Genomic DNA, 12735 nt, shown 5'->3' with positions numbered 1-12735 from the left:
ATGAGTAATGTGACCGGTTTCGCGTAAAGTTTTTGTTGTTTACGGAACAAAGAGTTAATCTTAAGACATATGTATTTGATTGTACCAACCTGCCCGTGTAATCCTTCCAACGTTAAACCTGTGTGAATAGTTGACTTTGAAATTTTCCTCGACGATTCTCCTTTCGTATTTGCCTTGTCCACTGACGGGGGAGAAAAGGTACTCTGGGTCCATTTCATAGTGAATTCTTTGGTATCCTGTGATCATGAGCAGTGAGAGGAGAACGGGGATGATGATGAAGTACCCGGGTTGTCTGCCGACGACTAAACCGAGTTTGTAGAAGGATTTGTTGAGGACATCGTCCACGATTGTGAGCCTGCAACCCATCTGCAACAAGGAGAAAGGAATAAAGTAAGATAACGCATAGGTAACAAAAGCATATATATTCTAGTTTTATTTAAATGTCTAATATTCGCGTATGTGTCAGAAATCAACGTAACCTTTTCTAGAATGAATTCAGATGTAATTGTGTGAAGTTCGCTAATTTCTAAGGAGGTAAGTACCGGTTTGTTTTATTAACTGTGTCTGTGTACCCGTCTTTTCCAATAATTTTCCCGTGTTAAGACTAACTTTAGCGTAGACAAGACAATGAAAATCGGATTGTTTTTCATCGTATAGTAATAGTGTTTTACCGATACTGGTTTTGTTTACAATTCGAAGGTATTTCTTTGAATGGGCGTAGTGAGGAACACGTGACTATAAAACCTTTAGTGCTCGTTTTCCGGCCAAGCACGCGTTTTTAGGCCATATGCAAATATTATACGAGTTTGAGAAAAATAAACACTTTTTCAAAATATATATATATTTTTGAGCAAATACTTCGTGCAACATTCCTCGTTAGAGGTGTCAAATACCTGTTACCTGTGTTTATGGGAGAATCGTTGAGTATAGAAAATACGCTTCTGAAAGTAACGCAGTTCTTACTAAACTTATACTAAACCATTTGAACTTAAACTGAGTAAGTGGAGCACTAACATATTCAAACCCAATTACTCGATATTTAAATATTAAATCGATTCATAATAATTGCACTAATTACAACTCGTTTCTTTAATATTTCTCGATATAAGTAACTAGTTGGGTGCTTAGTCGTTAATCTGTCCTCATTTTAAAATTGTTGCATATTTGCATTCTTATAAGTATTGGTTACAAACTTGTAATAGATTAGTCGAGTTCTACAAAACATTTATCGGCTAGAAACTTCTGTTTAAGTTAATTATAAATACATGTAACTTGCTCGCATAGGTACTAGGACTGCCCCTGAATTATTGCCCCTACATTGATACCGTACGGCCACTATTATAAATTCATTATTTTCTTCCTTTGGGCATATGAAATGGAAATTGGTATAGCTATTGCGTAGATATGACATGTGCATTTATTACCTAGATATAACGATGAGTCAAAATATACAAATTAATGTAGACTTTATTATAATAATGTTTAATGAATAATTAAATATTGTGAGTCGTATTTTGTAACTAAGTATTGTTATAAATGACTAATTTATTTTAAATATACGCACTGAGGGCTTATTGTAAGTTAATATTCATTTACTAATGATAACATGACTCACTTGGTGATGCTATTGTCACAGAAAACTTTGTATTTAACTTTTAAGTTACGAGCTTAATCACATAGGCTAGTTCGTAAAGTAACTTTGAGATAGTTAAGTGACTTTGAAGACAGTGTGTACTGTATCATTTAAATAAAGTAAATATAAAATTTTGCTCCGAACAAACATTTTATATGTAACGGTTGAATTAGGAACAAAAAATTGCTCTATGACATAATACGAAAGAGCATTTACACCATTTACTTGTGGAGTGTGTGAAACTCGGAGAAGTGCGTAATCCCTCTCAAACCGAAACATAGTCTGTGTTACCGCATCGCATCGCGGTTTCATATTGCGCGGTAATCTGGCATTTATCTTATAGAAGTAACGCACTTATGTACATACGTAGGTATCTTTGGAATTATCTTCAGGAAGTAGGTACATTCAGTACAGTACTTATTAAGCACATTGTTAGCATGACCACTATATTAGCAACTTCGAACTGTCAGGAGATCAATAAGTACCCTTGTTAAAGTTTCATAGCAATGAAAAGATTTAAAACACCAAATCTAAAAAGACCTGGTAAAGAAAGTATGACAACTATTTTTAAATATTTACCTTAAAAAGGCTTACGATAAATACAACTTGACCAACGAGATTGTTCAAAAAATTTTGCAATACCATTTATGAGCGACGACCTTTAACCGTAGCTTAACGGTGTTAAGCAGTACTTCTTAAGAGTAAGTAGGTATAATGATTTACGGCAAGTCCTAAAGACGGCAATAACTGTGATTACTTGCGGTCATACCACAGATGTTCATTACGCCGTGGTTTACAACACAACGGGTACAAAGGCACTTGCTATGTTACCCGATCGTTTATACCGTAAGACTTATTTACGGACTCATTGAACTAATGGCGTTAAGTTCCATGGTCTAAATTGGTTTTAGCATGTGAGACCACATACTTACTTACTTCACAAATCAAGTTATAAAGGAAAACAGTTCTTGTAATTTTTGAAAATAAATTATGTAGTCATACGAAGTATAGTGACACACCATACTTACACCATAAGAAGTGTGGTGACAATACACGTGTACAATAAGTAATTTTAAGAATATGTAGTTGATAGCTATGCTAGCTTACGAGCATTGGCAGAGGAACCAAAACGAACAGTTATTATTAGGTATTTCTAATTACGTACCAAAATAAAAGTCAAACAGTTCCAATTCTGCCTCTATTTCAGTTACCTTAATTGGAAAAAATAAACAAAAAAATGGGTGTTCGTAGCAAAAGACCGTGTTTAATCCGTTGTCGGAGGTCATCTCACGGCCGCTGACTTTCTTTAGCAGGATTGTTGCGACATTGAGACGTAATCGTTGCTAAATTGTAATATCATTTAACTTTTGAATATCACTCATCAGATTTTGTGCCGTTTCTTTGATCAGTCTGACGGTTTATAATGATTAGGGATGCATGATCGAAGAATTTATAGTCGAACTGTGCAAGTACTATTAGATAGGTCACGCATGAAATTATTGACCCATCTATGGTTTGACAGAGATTCTTTCTCATATGGTAGATATACCATGTCAAATACACATGATTTAACATGGTATATCTACCATAGGTCAATGAGAAACCCTGAGTAAAATCTGGGTTTGAGTTACCTAAGATTTCAATTTAGGCAGATTGAGTTACATTTCTTAATTGTGTATTTTAACAAAGCTTCGTACAAGAAGTTTTTTGCTACGGATAGAGCCTGCATCAGAAGTATCTTATAATGATGATCTTTTATGGTCAGTGATTTTGCAGTCAGCGGTACTGATGATTGCGGTTTTTCTTCAGCCATTCATAGCCAGTTGTCATAGAACATAGTAGATATAGGTAGAGTTGGTTATCTTAAGTTAATAATAAAAGTTTTTGTTGACAAAATAGGGATTCAATACTCTATATATCATGTAATACTAATTCGTGATCAAACTTGGTTGAAGTTTGATCACGAATTAGCATCTTTCTTTGATGTCGGCACATCATGTTTTTCCATACTTCTCTGTCTAGCATAGTCTCATAAGTTCAACATTTCAAGCAGCCATGTCTTTTGTTCGTTAAAATATTACTTAACATAAAACATGTAACTGAATTACAAAGTTAAATAAAATTACTTTCGCTCTCATAATATTACTTCAGATGTCAATCAATAAATGTTCTTAATACCCATTTGCATATCTTGGAATATTTATCTTCTTTTCAATCTAGATCGTATAAACTGAGGTAGTTAGGCAATTAGATACGGCCTTACCCGTCGACCTTACCTTAGTTCAGATTTTTATAATAGCTAGACACTAAGTAGAAATAGATTCTTCTCGATTTATTACTAACTTGACCTATAAGAGTTGTCATATTCCACCAATAAAGTGCCATTTAGTTTTTCAGCTAACGTCTGTTCTTAAAAAGATTGAGACCAATTTAATAAAAATATAGCAATTCTTCAATGTGAAGCAACAGAAGAATGTATCATGTCAGTTAATCGCAAAATAATCCAAGAAAATCTTCATAAATTAATTAGCAAAAACCTACAATTAATCATACATTTTCCTTCAATATTTTCCTCAAACATGAATCCAAACGATAATTACGCTGTATCTGATTAAAAAACATAAATCTGATAAGTATGTATGTAGAACATCGTGTGGACCTCCTTGACCGAGCGTACGGACCTACCTTTCACTTATATACTTCATTTATATAGCGTAAAACTTAATAAAACGGACAGGCAATAACATAGTCGTAACATAAAAAAGTGAACAGATGAAGCTTAATGTATGTCGATCTGTCTTCATTAGGAATGATTGTGTCTGCTTGTCTGCCTATTAAATATTGCAAGATTCCTATCCTAGAAATTATTGAGGATCTTTTTAAGGTTGAGTCCTTCCTTCCGCTATCACTTACAAATCTGGGGCAATTCCCGTTTAACAAAAGCAGGATTCGAACAGTATTTTAGCTATACAAATATTAGGTACATATAAAGCTTTCGAGCTTGTTTATTTGAACGCGCTAATCTCAGGAACTACTTTACGATTTGAAAAGTTATTTCAGTGTTAGATAGCTCTTTTATTTAGGAAGGTCATAGGTTACTTTTAACCGGGTTCGTGCAGACCAGACGCTCCCATGAGATGCGGGTGAAACCGCTGGCAGAAGCTAGTGTATCTAAACAATACTAGAATCAATTAAACGGTTTACAGTAATTACCATGTGAATAGAATCTTCCAAGTTTATATTCTCACACTTTATCCAAATGAGGTATAAATATTGAATCAATATGAGAAAATATTTTGATAATATTACGGCAACACGAGTATCTCGTAAAAACATTTCTTCGGTTCACTGACGTATAACACGGCATACTTTACTAATGACTTCACTTTAATGAGTTATTAGAAATAGAAATTATCATATTTTAGGTACCTATACCTACCTACCATGGAGACAGTTTGCATAATAGCAATGCTGCACCGTAATTAGAAATGAATGATGTGTTATGGAAGGGTGCAAGCTGCGATGAAATGGCGTTTTAAAGATAGTTTACTTATAGAGGAAAAGGTAATGACGGCTGGCAGGAGCTGGATGCGAGAAGCCGAAGATCAATCTCAATGGCGTGCACTTGGAGAGGCCTATGTCCAGCAATGGACTGCGATAGGCTGATGATGATGAATGACCTAAAACTGTGCATCTTCTTTTTTAATGTGTATTATTTAGATTTTATTGAATCTGAAATAATTCTGTATGCTTGTTATTGTTGTAAGTCTGTGACACGCTTTTTCGTGTCATCTATACCCACTCATATGCTAAAATGTCAACAAACTCTAACTGGTACAGACAAAGCTACAGATTGTCAGTTTCTTTCATATTAAAAATACTTACATCTCACATGCAATCACGGAGAACGTTTCACCTCCTTAATAATTACTAAGTATTAAGTAAAAACATATTTGCAAGCACTAATACAAGTAGATTGCCGTCGTTTGTGAAAGTGCGGTCAACGGCATTTTACGTCACGTGTCCAATGATTGGCAGCACACTGATTGTCCTGTGTTTGTTAGTTTATCCTTGTATAATAAACATTGCTGTTTAGTGCAATATTGAAATACTTTGGCAGACATACGTAAAGAATGTACAATACATTGCAATTTGCGCTTCGGATGTGGCTAACGTGCTTGCCAGCTAAATATTTCCCAAACATCTGTTAAGCTTAGAAAAATAATACGTAAGTATGTTTTTTCATGCATATTTAGTGTTTTAATTTGTTATTACTTCTAAATTAGTTTCGATTATTTTTCTTTTTAGCCTAACTATACATATCTCTAGCTAAGTACCTATTGGGGCCGGCGCGATATGTTTTCCGTGGTTATAAAGTGAAAATTTAACGTAACAGAATATCACCATCAGAATTTTAAGGGTAAAAAGTCAAAGATATTCTTGCATTATTTATTTTTAAGGTCTGCTGATCTACCCAATGCACTTGACGCTATATTATTCTAGACTGCATAGATACGCTTACACAATTCGCCAATTTGACGGCTAGCGCTGTTACAAAACGATTTTCAATCCGTCGAAATTGATTTCTTAACGCACTACTGTCTGATAGATAACTGACAATATTTCAATTATTTTTTCCTCAAATTGGATATGAGTCTTATTCCACCATTTTTATGGTTGGAACTTGGTATTAACTACGCAACATAAAATAGGAAACATTAATTTGACATGGGCGCCTACAAATCTCTGTTTTTTAAATTAAGTTGTAAGTCTGAAAAATAAACGGTAAAAATGAATTGCTTTCCCTAAATAATCATTTCAAATCAATTAACAATAATGTAAAGCAACTCTCGATACCTTTCTGAAACACGAGATTGATGGTGACGCTCAAGTCTGTGGACTTTCTACAAATTACTTCACGTATAGAGGGAAAAATTAGATCACGTAGAATATATTATTTTATTATTATAAGGCTTACATCATTAAAAAGTCCTGCCTTTGCCTACATTTTCGACATTGAACCTAATAGCCGGTGAGGACTTCTTGACCTTTTAATATTGTCTCCAATTTTCTGCAATCTTGACCCCTCTCCAAATGGATTTATGATTTCAGGCATTATTTTAGCATTTTTTCAGCGTAAAGTTTGATTAATTACGAGTTAGAAGTCATTGTCAGATCACTAAACCTTGACACAGGTTGAAATAATCGCAGACTATAAAACTTGGTGGCGACACTTTCGCAATTACGAATTTCTTACGGAGTTGCGAAACAGTTGTAAAATCATAAATGCAGCTATTTTTGTTTTTCTATTGCGATACTGTGTGATTACATACGTTTGTTTTGTTATACGATTTTCATTTGCTCAGTTTGCAAATTCTCGGGTTTTTCCTTTACAACAGATTTCTTCGTAAAGTTACAGCCTAAACTATGTTTATAGGCATGCGAAATGTTTGGCCGAAAGAAAAATAAATTTTACAACACAGGCATTATGGATTATGGCAGATATCATTAATATTAGCTCCAATAACTTTGTGCTATAATCTTATCTATCTCTAGCTTCTACCTATACCTAACAAAAAACTAAGGTAAAATGAGAACGGCCTTGTAAATAAAAAGTAGAAGTTGTCGAGGTTATTGACCTAATTAAAGGATGTATAAGCATTTAGTGCTAGACATAACGATTTGCATATATCAAGGATAAACTGTAAATTGCTATTTCGGTTTTTATTGATGCTATATTTTTTTTTAGAATTGCTAATAATAGAATAATAGAATACCTACAATTCGTAAACTAGTTTCATTCGAGTTGTAGGATAAAATAAGAATCATGAACCTATATTACTTATAAAATTTTAAATATGATTTTATTTTAAACTTTAAAATACAGTGAAAGCATTTACCTCTTTAACTTTTGTTACAATGGACGTCCTTTTTTAAATTAAAATTATTTTAGTTTTCACACTGCACTGCACACTACACTGCACGTCTACTGTTTTCAAGAATATTTTTTAGTTTTTATTCCATTAGTCTTACTTATGAAGGTGTAAAGCTACCTATATATTACAAAATTGCAAGTACATATTAGTACATTATCGTAAAATCCAATACAAATGTTTCGACGTGTTGTTAATTTTTCAAACAAACAATTAAGAGCTTAACACTTAGTAGGTGCATAATTTAATGCTATTGTTAATTACTAAACGGTATTGATTCGAGTATTGAGGTTAAACAAATCTTAGCGTGAGTAAATAAACATATTGACACATCATTACACATACCTACCCAGTAGCTACAAATATGTACAATGTTAACTTTTAGTATGTTTCATAACCCATTTATGGAGGTATAAACATCAGGATAACATATACCTCTATACTCGTACTTTTAATAAACAGGAAATATTTATTTGTTACCACCCTTAAAGTCTCCGATACTATTCTTTCCATATATGCCATATTTTGTCCGTTACGGAAGAAGTTCGCCCAGGATGTGGGTGAAACCGCGGTAAACAGCTAGTATTACATAGTAGACTTTTACATAAATTATTGTTACGGAGTCAAGCAAATACCTGGTAGACTTAATTTTGCGCGAAGAAAACATTTTCAAACACAATAATTCGATTAGAGACGCATAGTTGAAAACAAACCCCTGAAACGAGCAATTCTAATTTTTGCGTCTGTATTTTTAACTACATTATGTAATATGTACTAATTTAGTTTTAACATTAATTATCTCGTACATAAATTAAAAAAATAATGTTTGTGTTAATGTGAAAAATCTCAGCACCACGCAGTTGATTGCCAGCAAAGAAGCTAAGTTATAAAATAATATGCCTAACAGGTTTAATAACTAAATTATGTAAGATTAGGGTCATAGTGTCATCTGCGGTGTTACCTCGTTCCTGCCGACCGGCCGGGGCTGTCTTAACGCGTATTATACGCACGCAATATTAACTAACTTGCTGTTGAGATGTAACTAACGGTCTAATCATAATTTTGCTCTAACTGCGAATGTTAATTATAGTGGTCTACAATTATTTTTTGTCACCAAGGTAACACATATAATTTCTTAGAATTCTAGAACACAGACTTGCTCTGGCAGGCTGCGGGATTGTTCGAAAGAGTTACCGCGGCCATGGCTTATAAAAGGCCTACGACGGAACACGACGGTTTTTAGTCTGACACTTTCTCATCGCTGCTAATCCACAACGGGAGGGGTCATTTGATGATTTTTGACGTCGTTAAAAAAAAGGACTGGCTCTGGCACGTCGGGATTTGAAGATATATTTACCAATCTTAAAGTGCATATGACGCTATTGTTCCTTGCCTTAATGTAGATTAAAAATATGAAACTTTATTTCTCAAAATGGTTAAGAGCAAATTACATACAAAAGGTACTTATTTAACCCATAATGTCACATCAAAAGTCTTGTTTTTGGGTCACGTTACGCCCCCTGACAGCATGTTTCATAATGTGAAAATTATTAAATTTTCAATTATTGCTTCAAGTAATCTGTTTAGTACATGATTCTTGTCACACAACGGTGCTACGCAGAACACGCAAGAAACCGCATTTAAAACATTCTTCATGCAAAGATGTATTATAATTTTACATAATACTTACCATGTTACAAAGTTCGTCCTTTACGTGAGGGAAATAAGAGTCAGGGTTCCAAATGATAATGTTCACATGGCACTGATAAAAAAACATTAATTGCCACTACGTGGTCTCAGAAATATCAATTCAGTCAAAAGTCAAAAAATTACGACTGCTAAAACTGTTAATAAACGAAAAACATACCCGTAATTTTCACGCAACTCACGCACATCCTATCTCAAGCATAAGTTTTAATTTCGGCCTTGTATCATGAAGGATTTAGACAGAAGTTACAATATTGCATGCGCAAGGGCACTAAACAGGTAATCTGCGGCAGTTAAGTATTGCACTGTCGTTACCTACCATTAGACAGAGATAGTTATGTGGAAGGTCACAGCCTCAAAGCTCTAAAAACCCAATAATATTGATTCTTTATTGCTTAATCTCACGCTTTAATACAAAGTGATCCAATTATTCAACGTGAGTACTTCATTATATTACGCAAACGCAAAACCGAAGTTATTTTGTAGAAGCAAATTCATTAAAACTGATCAGTTTTTATACAACGAGACCGCTTTGCAATTATCTTTTTTAGCATGCAGCGTTTTGTTGAACTATTTACTTTCGTGCCTTTTACAGCGACAACGACACCTAAATTTTCTAATGACGGCACAGTCAATGGAACGAGGCCGCCTCGAAGGCTGGGTCGTGTCTGAGTCGAGGCAAATGGAGCACACGAGGTTGCCTCGAGGCTCCGCAGTGATGGGCTTTCCTCATCCACCAAACGCTTCCGTAACACTAATTGTAGACTATTGTTATGCTCCGCTAGCCACGTTGCCATGTCCTTTTCTAAATATGGAAGTCGTTATTTTTTATTCGAATTTCCTTTACAAAATTTTAACGTCTTTCCTCCTCATATTCAAAATGAACGTCATGTTCTCCAAGTGGGTTGCAGTATTCAGTACGTCTGGTTTGAATGATCTTGAATAGGCGCCTACTTACAGGGTACTTGCATGGCTAACCGGATTAATAATCGTGGTTACTTTCTGTTAACTTTCATAAAAGCAGCTCTAATTACCGCAAATAATTGAACAGTATCATGCTTTCACATTTTAATTGATATTGACTAATATTTTTTTAAGGTGTTTACAATGTCCAAACGAGATCTCATTATTTGTGTCAATAACGATGTTGCTTTCGAAACTCTATTGTCTCTAGCAATGTTCGTTAGTTTACATCTGACATACGATGATTGTGCTTTGTTTGTTTCGCTGCAATTATTCTTAATCGCGATGCGATAGAGCGATGCGCCCGCGCCGTCGCGTGTCGACGCGCGCATCATCGCATGCATGCAGTCGCTTTCTATCCTCGGTGTATGTACAATATGTCTAAATTATTATGTACTTCACACAAACTAATCACGTTATGAAAGTATTTATTGGATGTTATCAATGTTTTTTATGAAAGTAGCAAAGTTCTAGAATGGCACGTGTTCAATTGAAATACCGGACAAAGATGTCGGGTTTCGACTAAGTCATGCGTGTAGTGCATTCACCAACTACGTTCGAATTCAAACGTTCCTTAATTCATAATTTGGTCCACCGTTTACACAATTAACAACTATTAGCCTTTGTCCATGTAAATTGTAATTTCTACGCCCACAATGAAAGTCGTCCTGTCTGACCTACGACCGGCGCACGCGATTTCCAAGAAGACGCGGTGACCCGAACTTTAGAGAATTTGTGTCCATTGTTCGTAATACGTTATGTAAGATAACCTCAGTTATGTATGTTATTTGTACCTTTCTTTGTTTTGTCGCGGCATTTTCTAGTCTCCATAATAACAACGACTCGAGTTCCAATCTTGTAAATAAAATAACTATAATGATTTGAACCAATTGCAGTTCCGTCGTTATCTCTGAGTGTGTCTTACTAAAACGTATATTTTGTTGCGCAAAAAATCTTTTGAAAGTCATCGCCTTTTTGCATACCAGTCTATTTCATCGGCTGCTGTATTATTTATAAATAATTTATGTGTAATCTGGCAGATGCCTTTCATTGCAGAATGTGAAGCTTACGGCCATCGGTTATGTGTGCCGTCGATTGCAACAGCAGCGTTGCGATAACTCTGGTTACAGCACATTCGATCCACCGAGCGTTTCCGCTTGTTACTTGCCACTACGCCAAACTACGTTCTATTTCCGTTCATTTTCTTCATCACAAGTGCCATATTTTGAGAATATTAACAGTACTGTTCAAAATGCCTTTCAAAATTGCATATTTAATACTCAAAGCTGATCTTGACCTGAAATGTTAACCATTTTCCCATAAGACTTAAAAAATATGCTCAAAATTGCAACTTCATATTTCAAAAGTACCATTAAGTTCGTCAAGATATTTTACCAAACAGTTTACACAAAAACAATGAGACAGCTAGCCGCTTCTTTGTTATACTTTCCTGGTATTTTTACTTACAAAAGCGTTCATATTTCTGTGACTAATTAACACAACGATGTCACTTGCGGTGAGAAATTTGTCTTGGCTACGCTGTCAGGTGTCTGGTACCCAATTGGCAATAACATCTTCAGGTAAAATAAATTACCTACATTTTAGGCATTGTCCAGCCTTTTATGCTCCCAAAATACATATGTGCGATTATTGGATTTTCTCGTTTTCTAAATAAAACAATCTATCGGCAATGATAGGTACTACAGAACTTTTTCGAATTTTCAACTACTTGCTACTACTTTAAGTCCCAATTAGTTTCCTAATCCTAAAAGCATACAGAGCACATTGCACTTCGATTATAGACTTTTTCAAGACCCTATAATCTTAGGGCTCCAGATTCGGCCCTGTATTAGTGTTGTCCAGGAAGATATTGTCGGCGGGACGGTTAATAAGCGGTGTCGCAAGCCGCGGTCGACACCGTCGCCGATACTGCAATATTGTGATGTAACTGAACACCGCTTGGTCGCTAATCGCTCACTTTAAACACGGTAACCACAATGTATTATTTCTCCGACATAGTAAATTACGATTGTAATGAGAATTACTTTAAGTTTCACGTTCTGTTATTTGAGCTTTTTTTGGTGGAAAATCATCAGTCTTGCTGTGGGTGCACCGTAATTGAGTGTCAGACTCTTAATTTCTAAAACCCACCATGTTCCTGCTAGGCCGCGGATGTTTTTAAGGGGTCAGAATCAATTACGAGTTTTGTGATTCATTTTACTAATTTTAAGTTGGCAGAAAATCTTTTTTTAATTGCTTAAGCGTGAAACTGAAATTCTTATTGAAGCAATTAGATATTGCCAATTTTATTTTGAATAAATATAAAATTGAGCAGCATCATTACATTAATTTCGTTATGTGCATATTTTAATGTAACTGACCTCAATTCTTACAGTTTTTTTCTTGGAAACTTTGTTATGTGATACTCTAATCTTTACTCGAAGTTGGCTTAACACACTGTCACGTCTAGATGTCCGTTTGCCAAGCTTGCGAAATACA

The 12735-nt window shown here is 34.8% G+C and overlaps 1 protein-coding gene across 2 annotated transcripts in view; it reads right to left on the bottom strand.

Annotated features, from left to right (window-relative positions):
• Ptr (Patched-related) overlaps positions 1 to 12735 on the bottom strand; it is a 37103-nt gene that overhangs the window by 9235 nt on the left and 15133 nt on the right. For both annotated transcript variants that reach the window (XM_021329398.3, XM_021329399.3), the window contains exon 2: positions 90 to 366. In XM_021329398.3, the coding sequence (XP_021185073.3) occupies positions 90 to 366 (277 nt within the window). The remainder of the gene's footprint in view (positions 1 to 89; positions 367 to 12735) is intronic.

The sequence above is a fragment of the Helicoverpa armigera genome, chromosome 9, assembly GCF_030705265.1.
Source record: "Helicoverpa armigera isolate CAAS_96S chromosome 9, ASM3070526v1, whole genome shotgun sequence".
In the NCBI taxonomy this organism is placed as follows: domain Eukaryota; kingdom Metazoa; phylum Arthropoda; class Insecta; order Lepidoptera; family Noctuidae; genus Helicoverpa; species Helicoverpa armigera.
The sequence above is the reverse complement of the archived record's forward strand: the minus strand, read 5'-3'. Positions and strand labels throughout refer to the sequence as shown.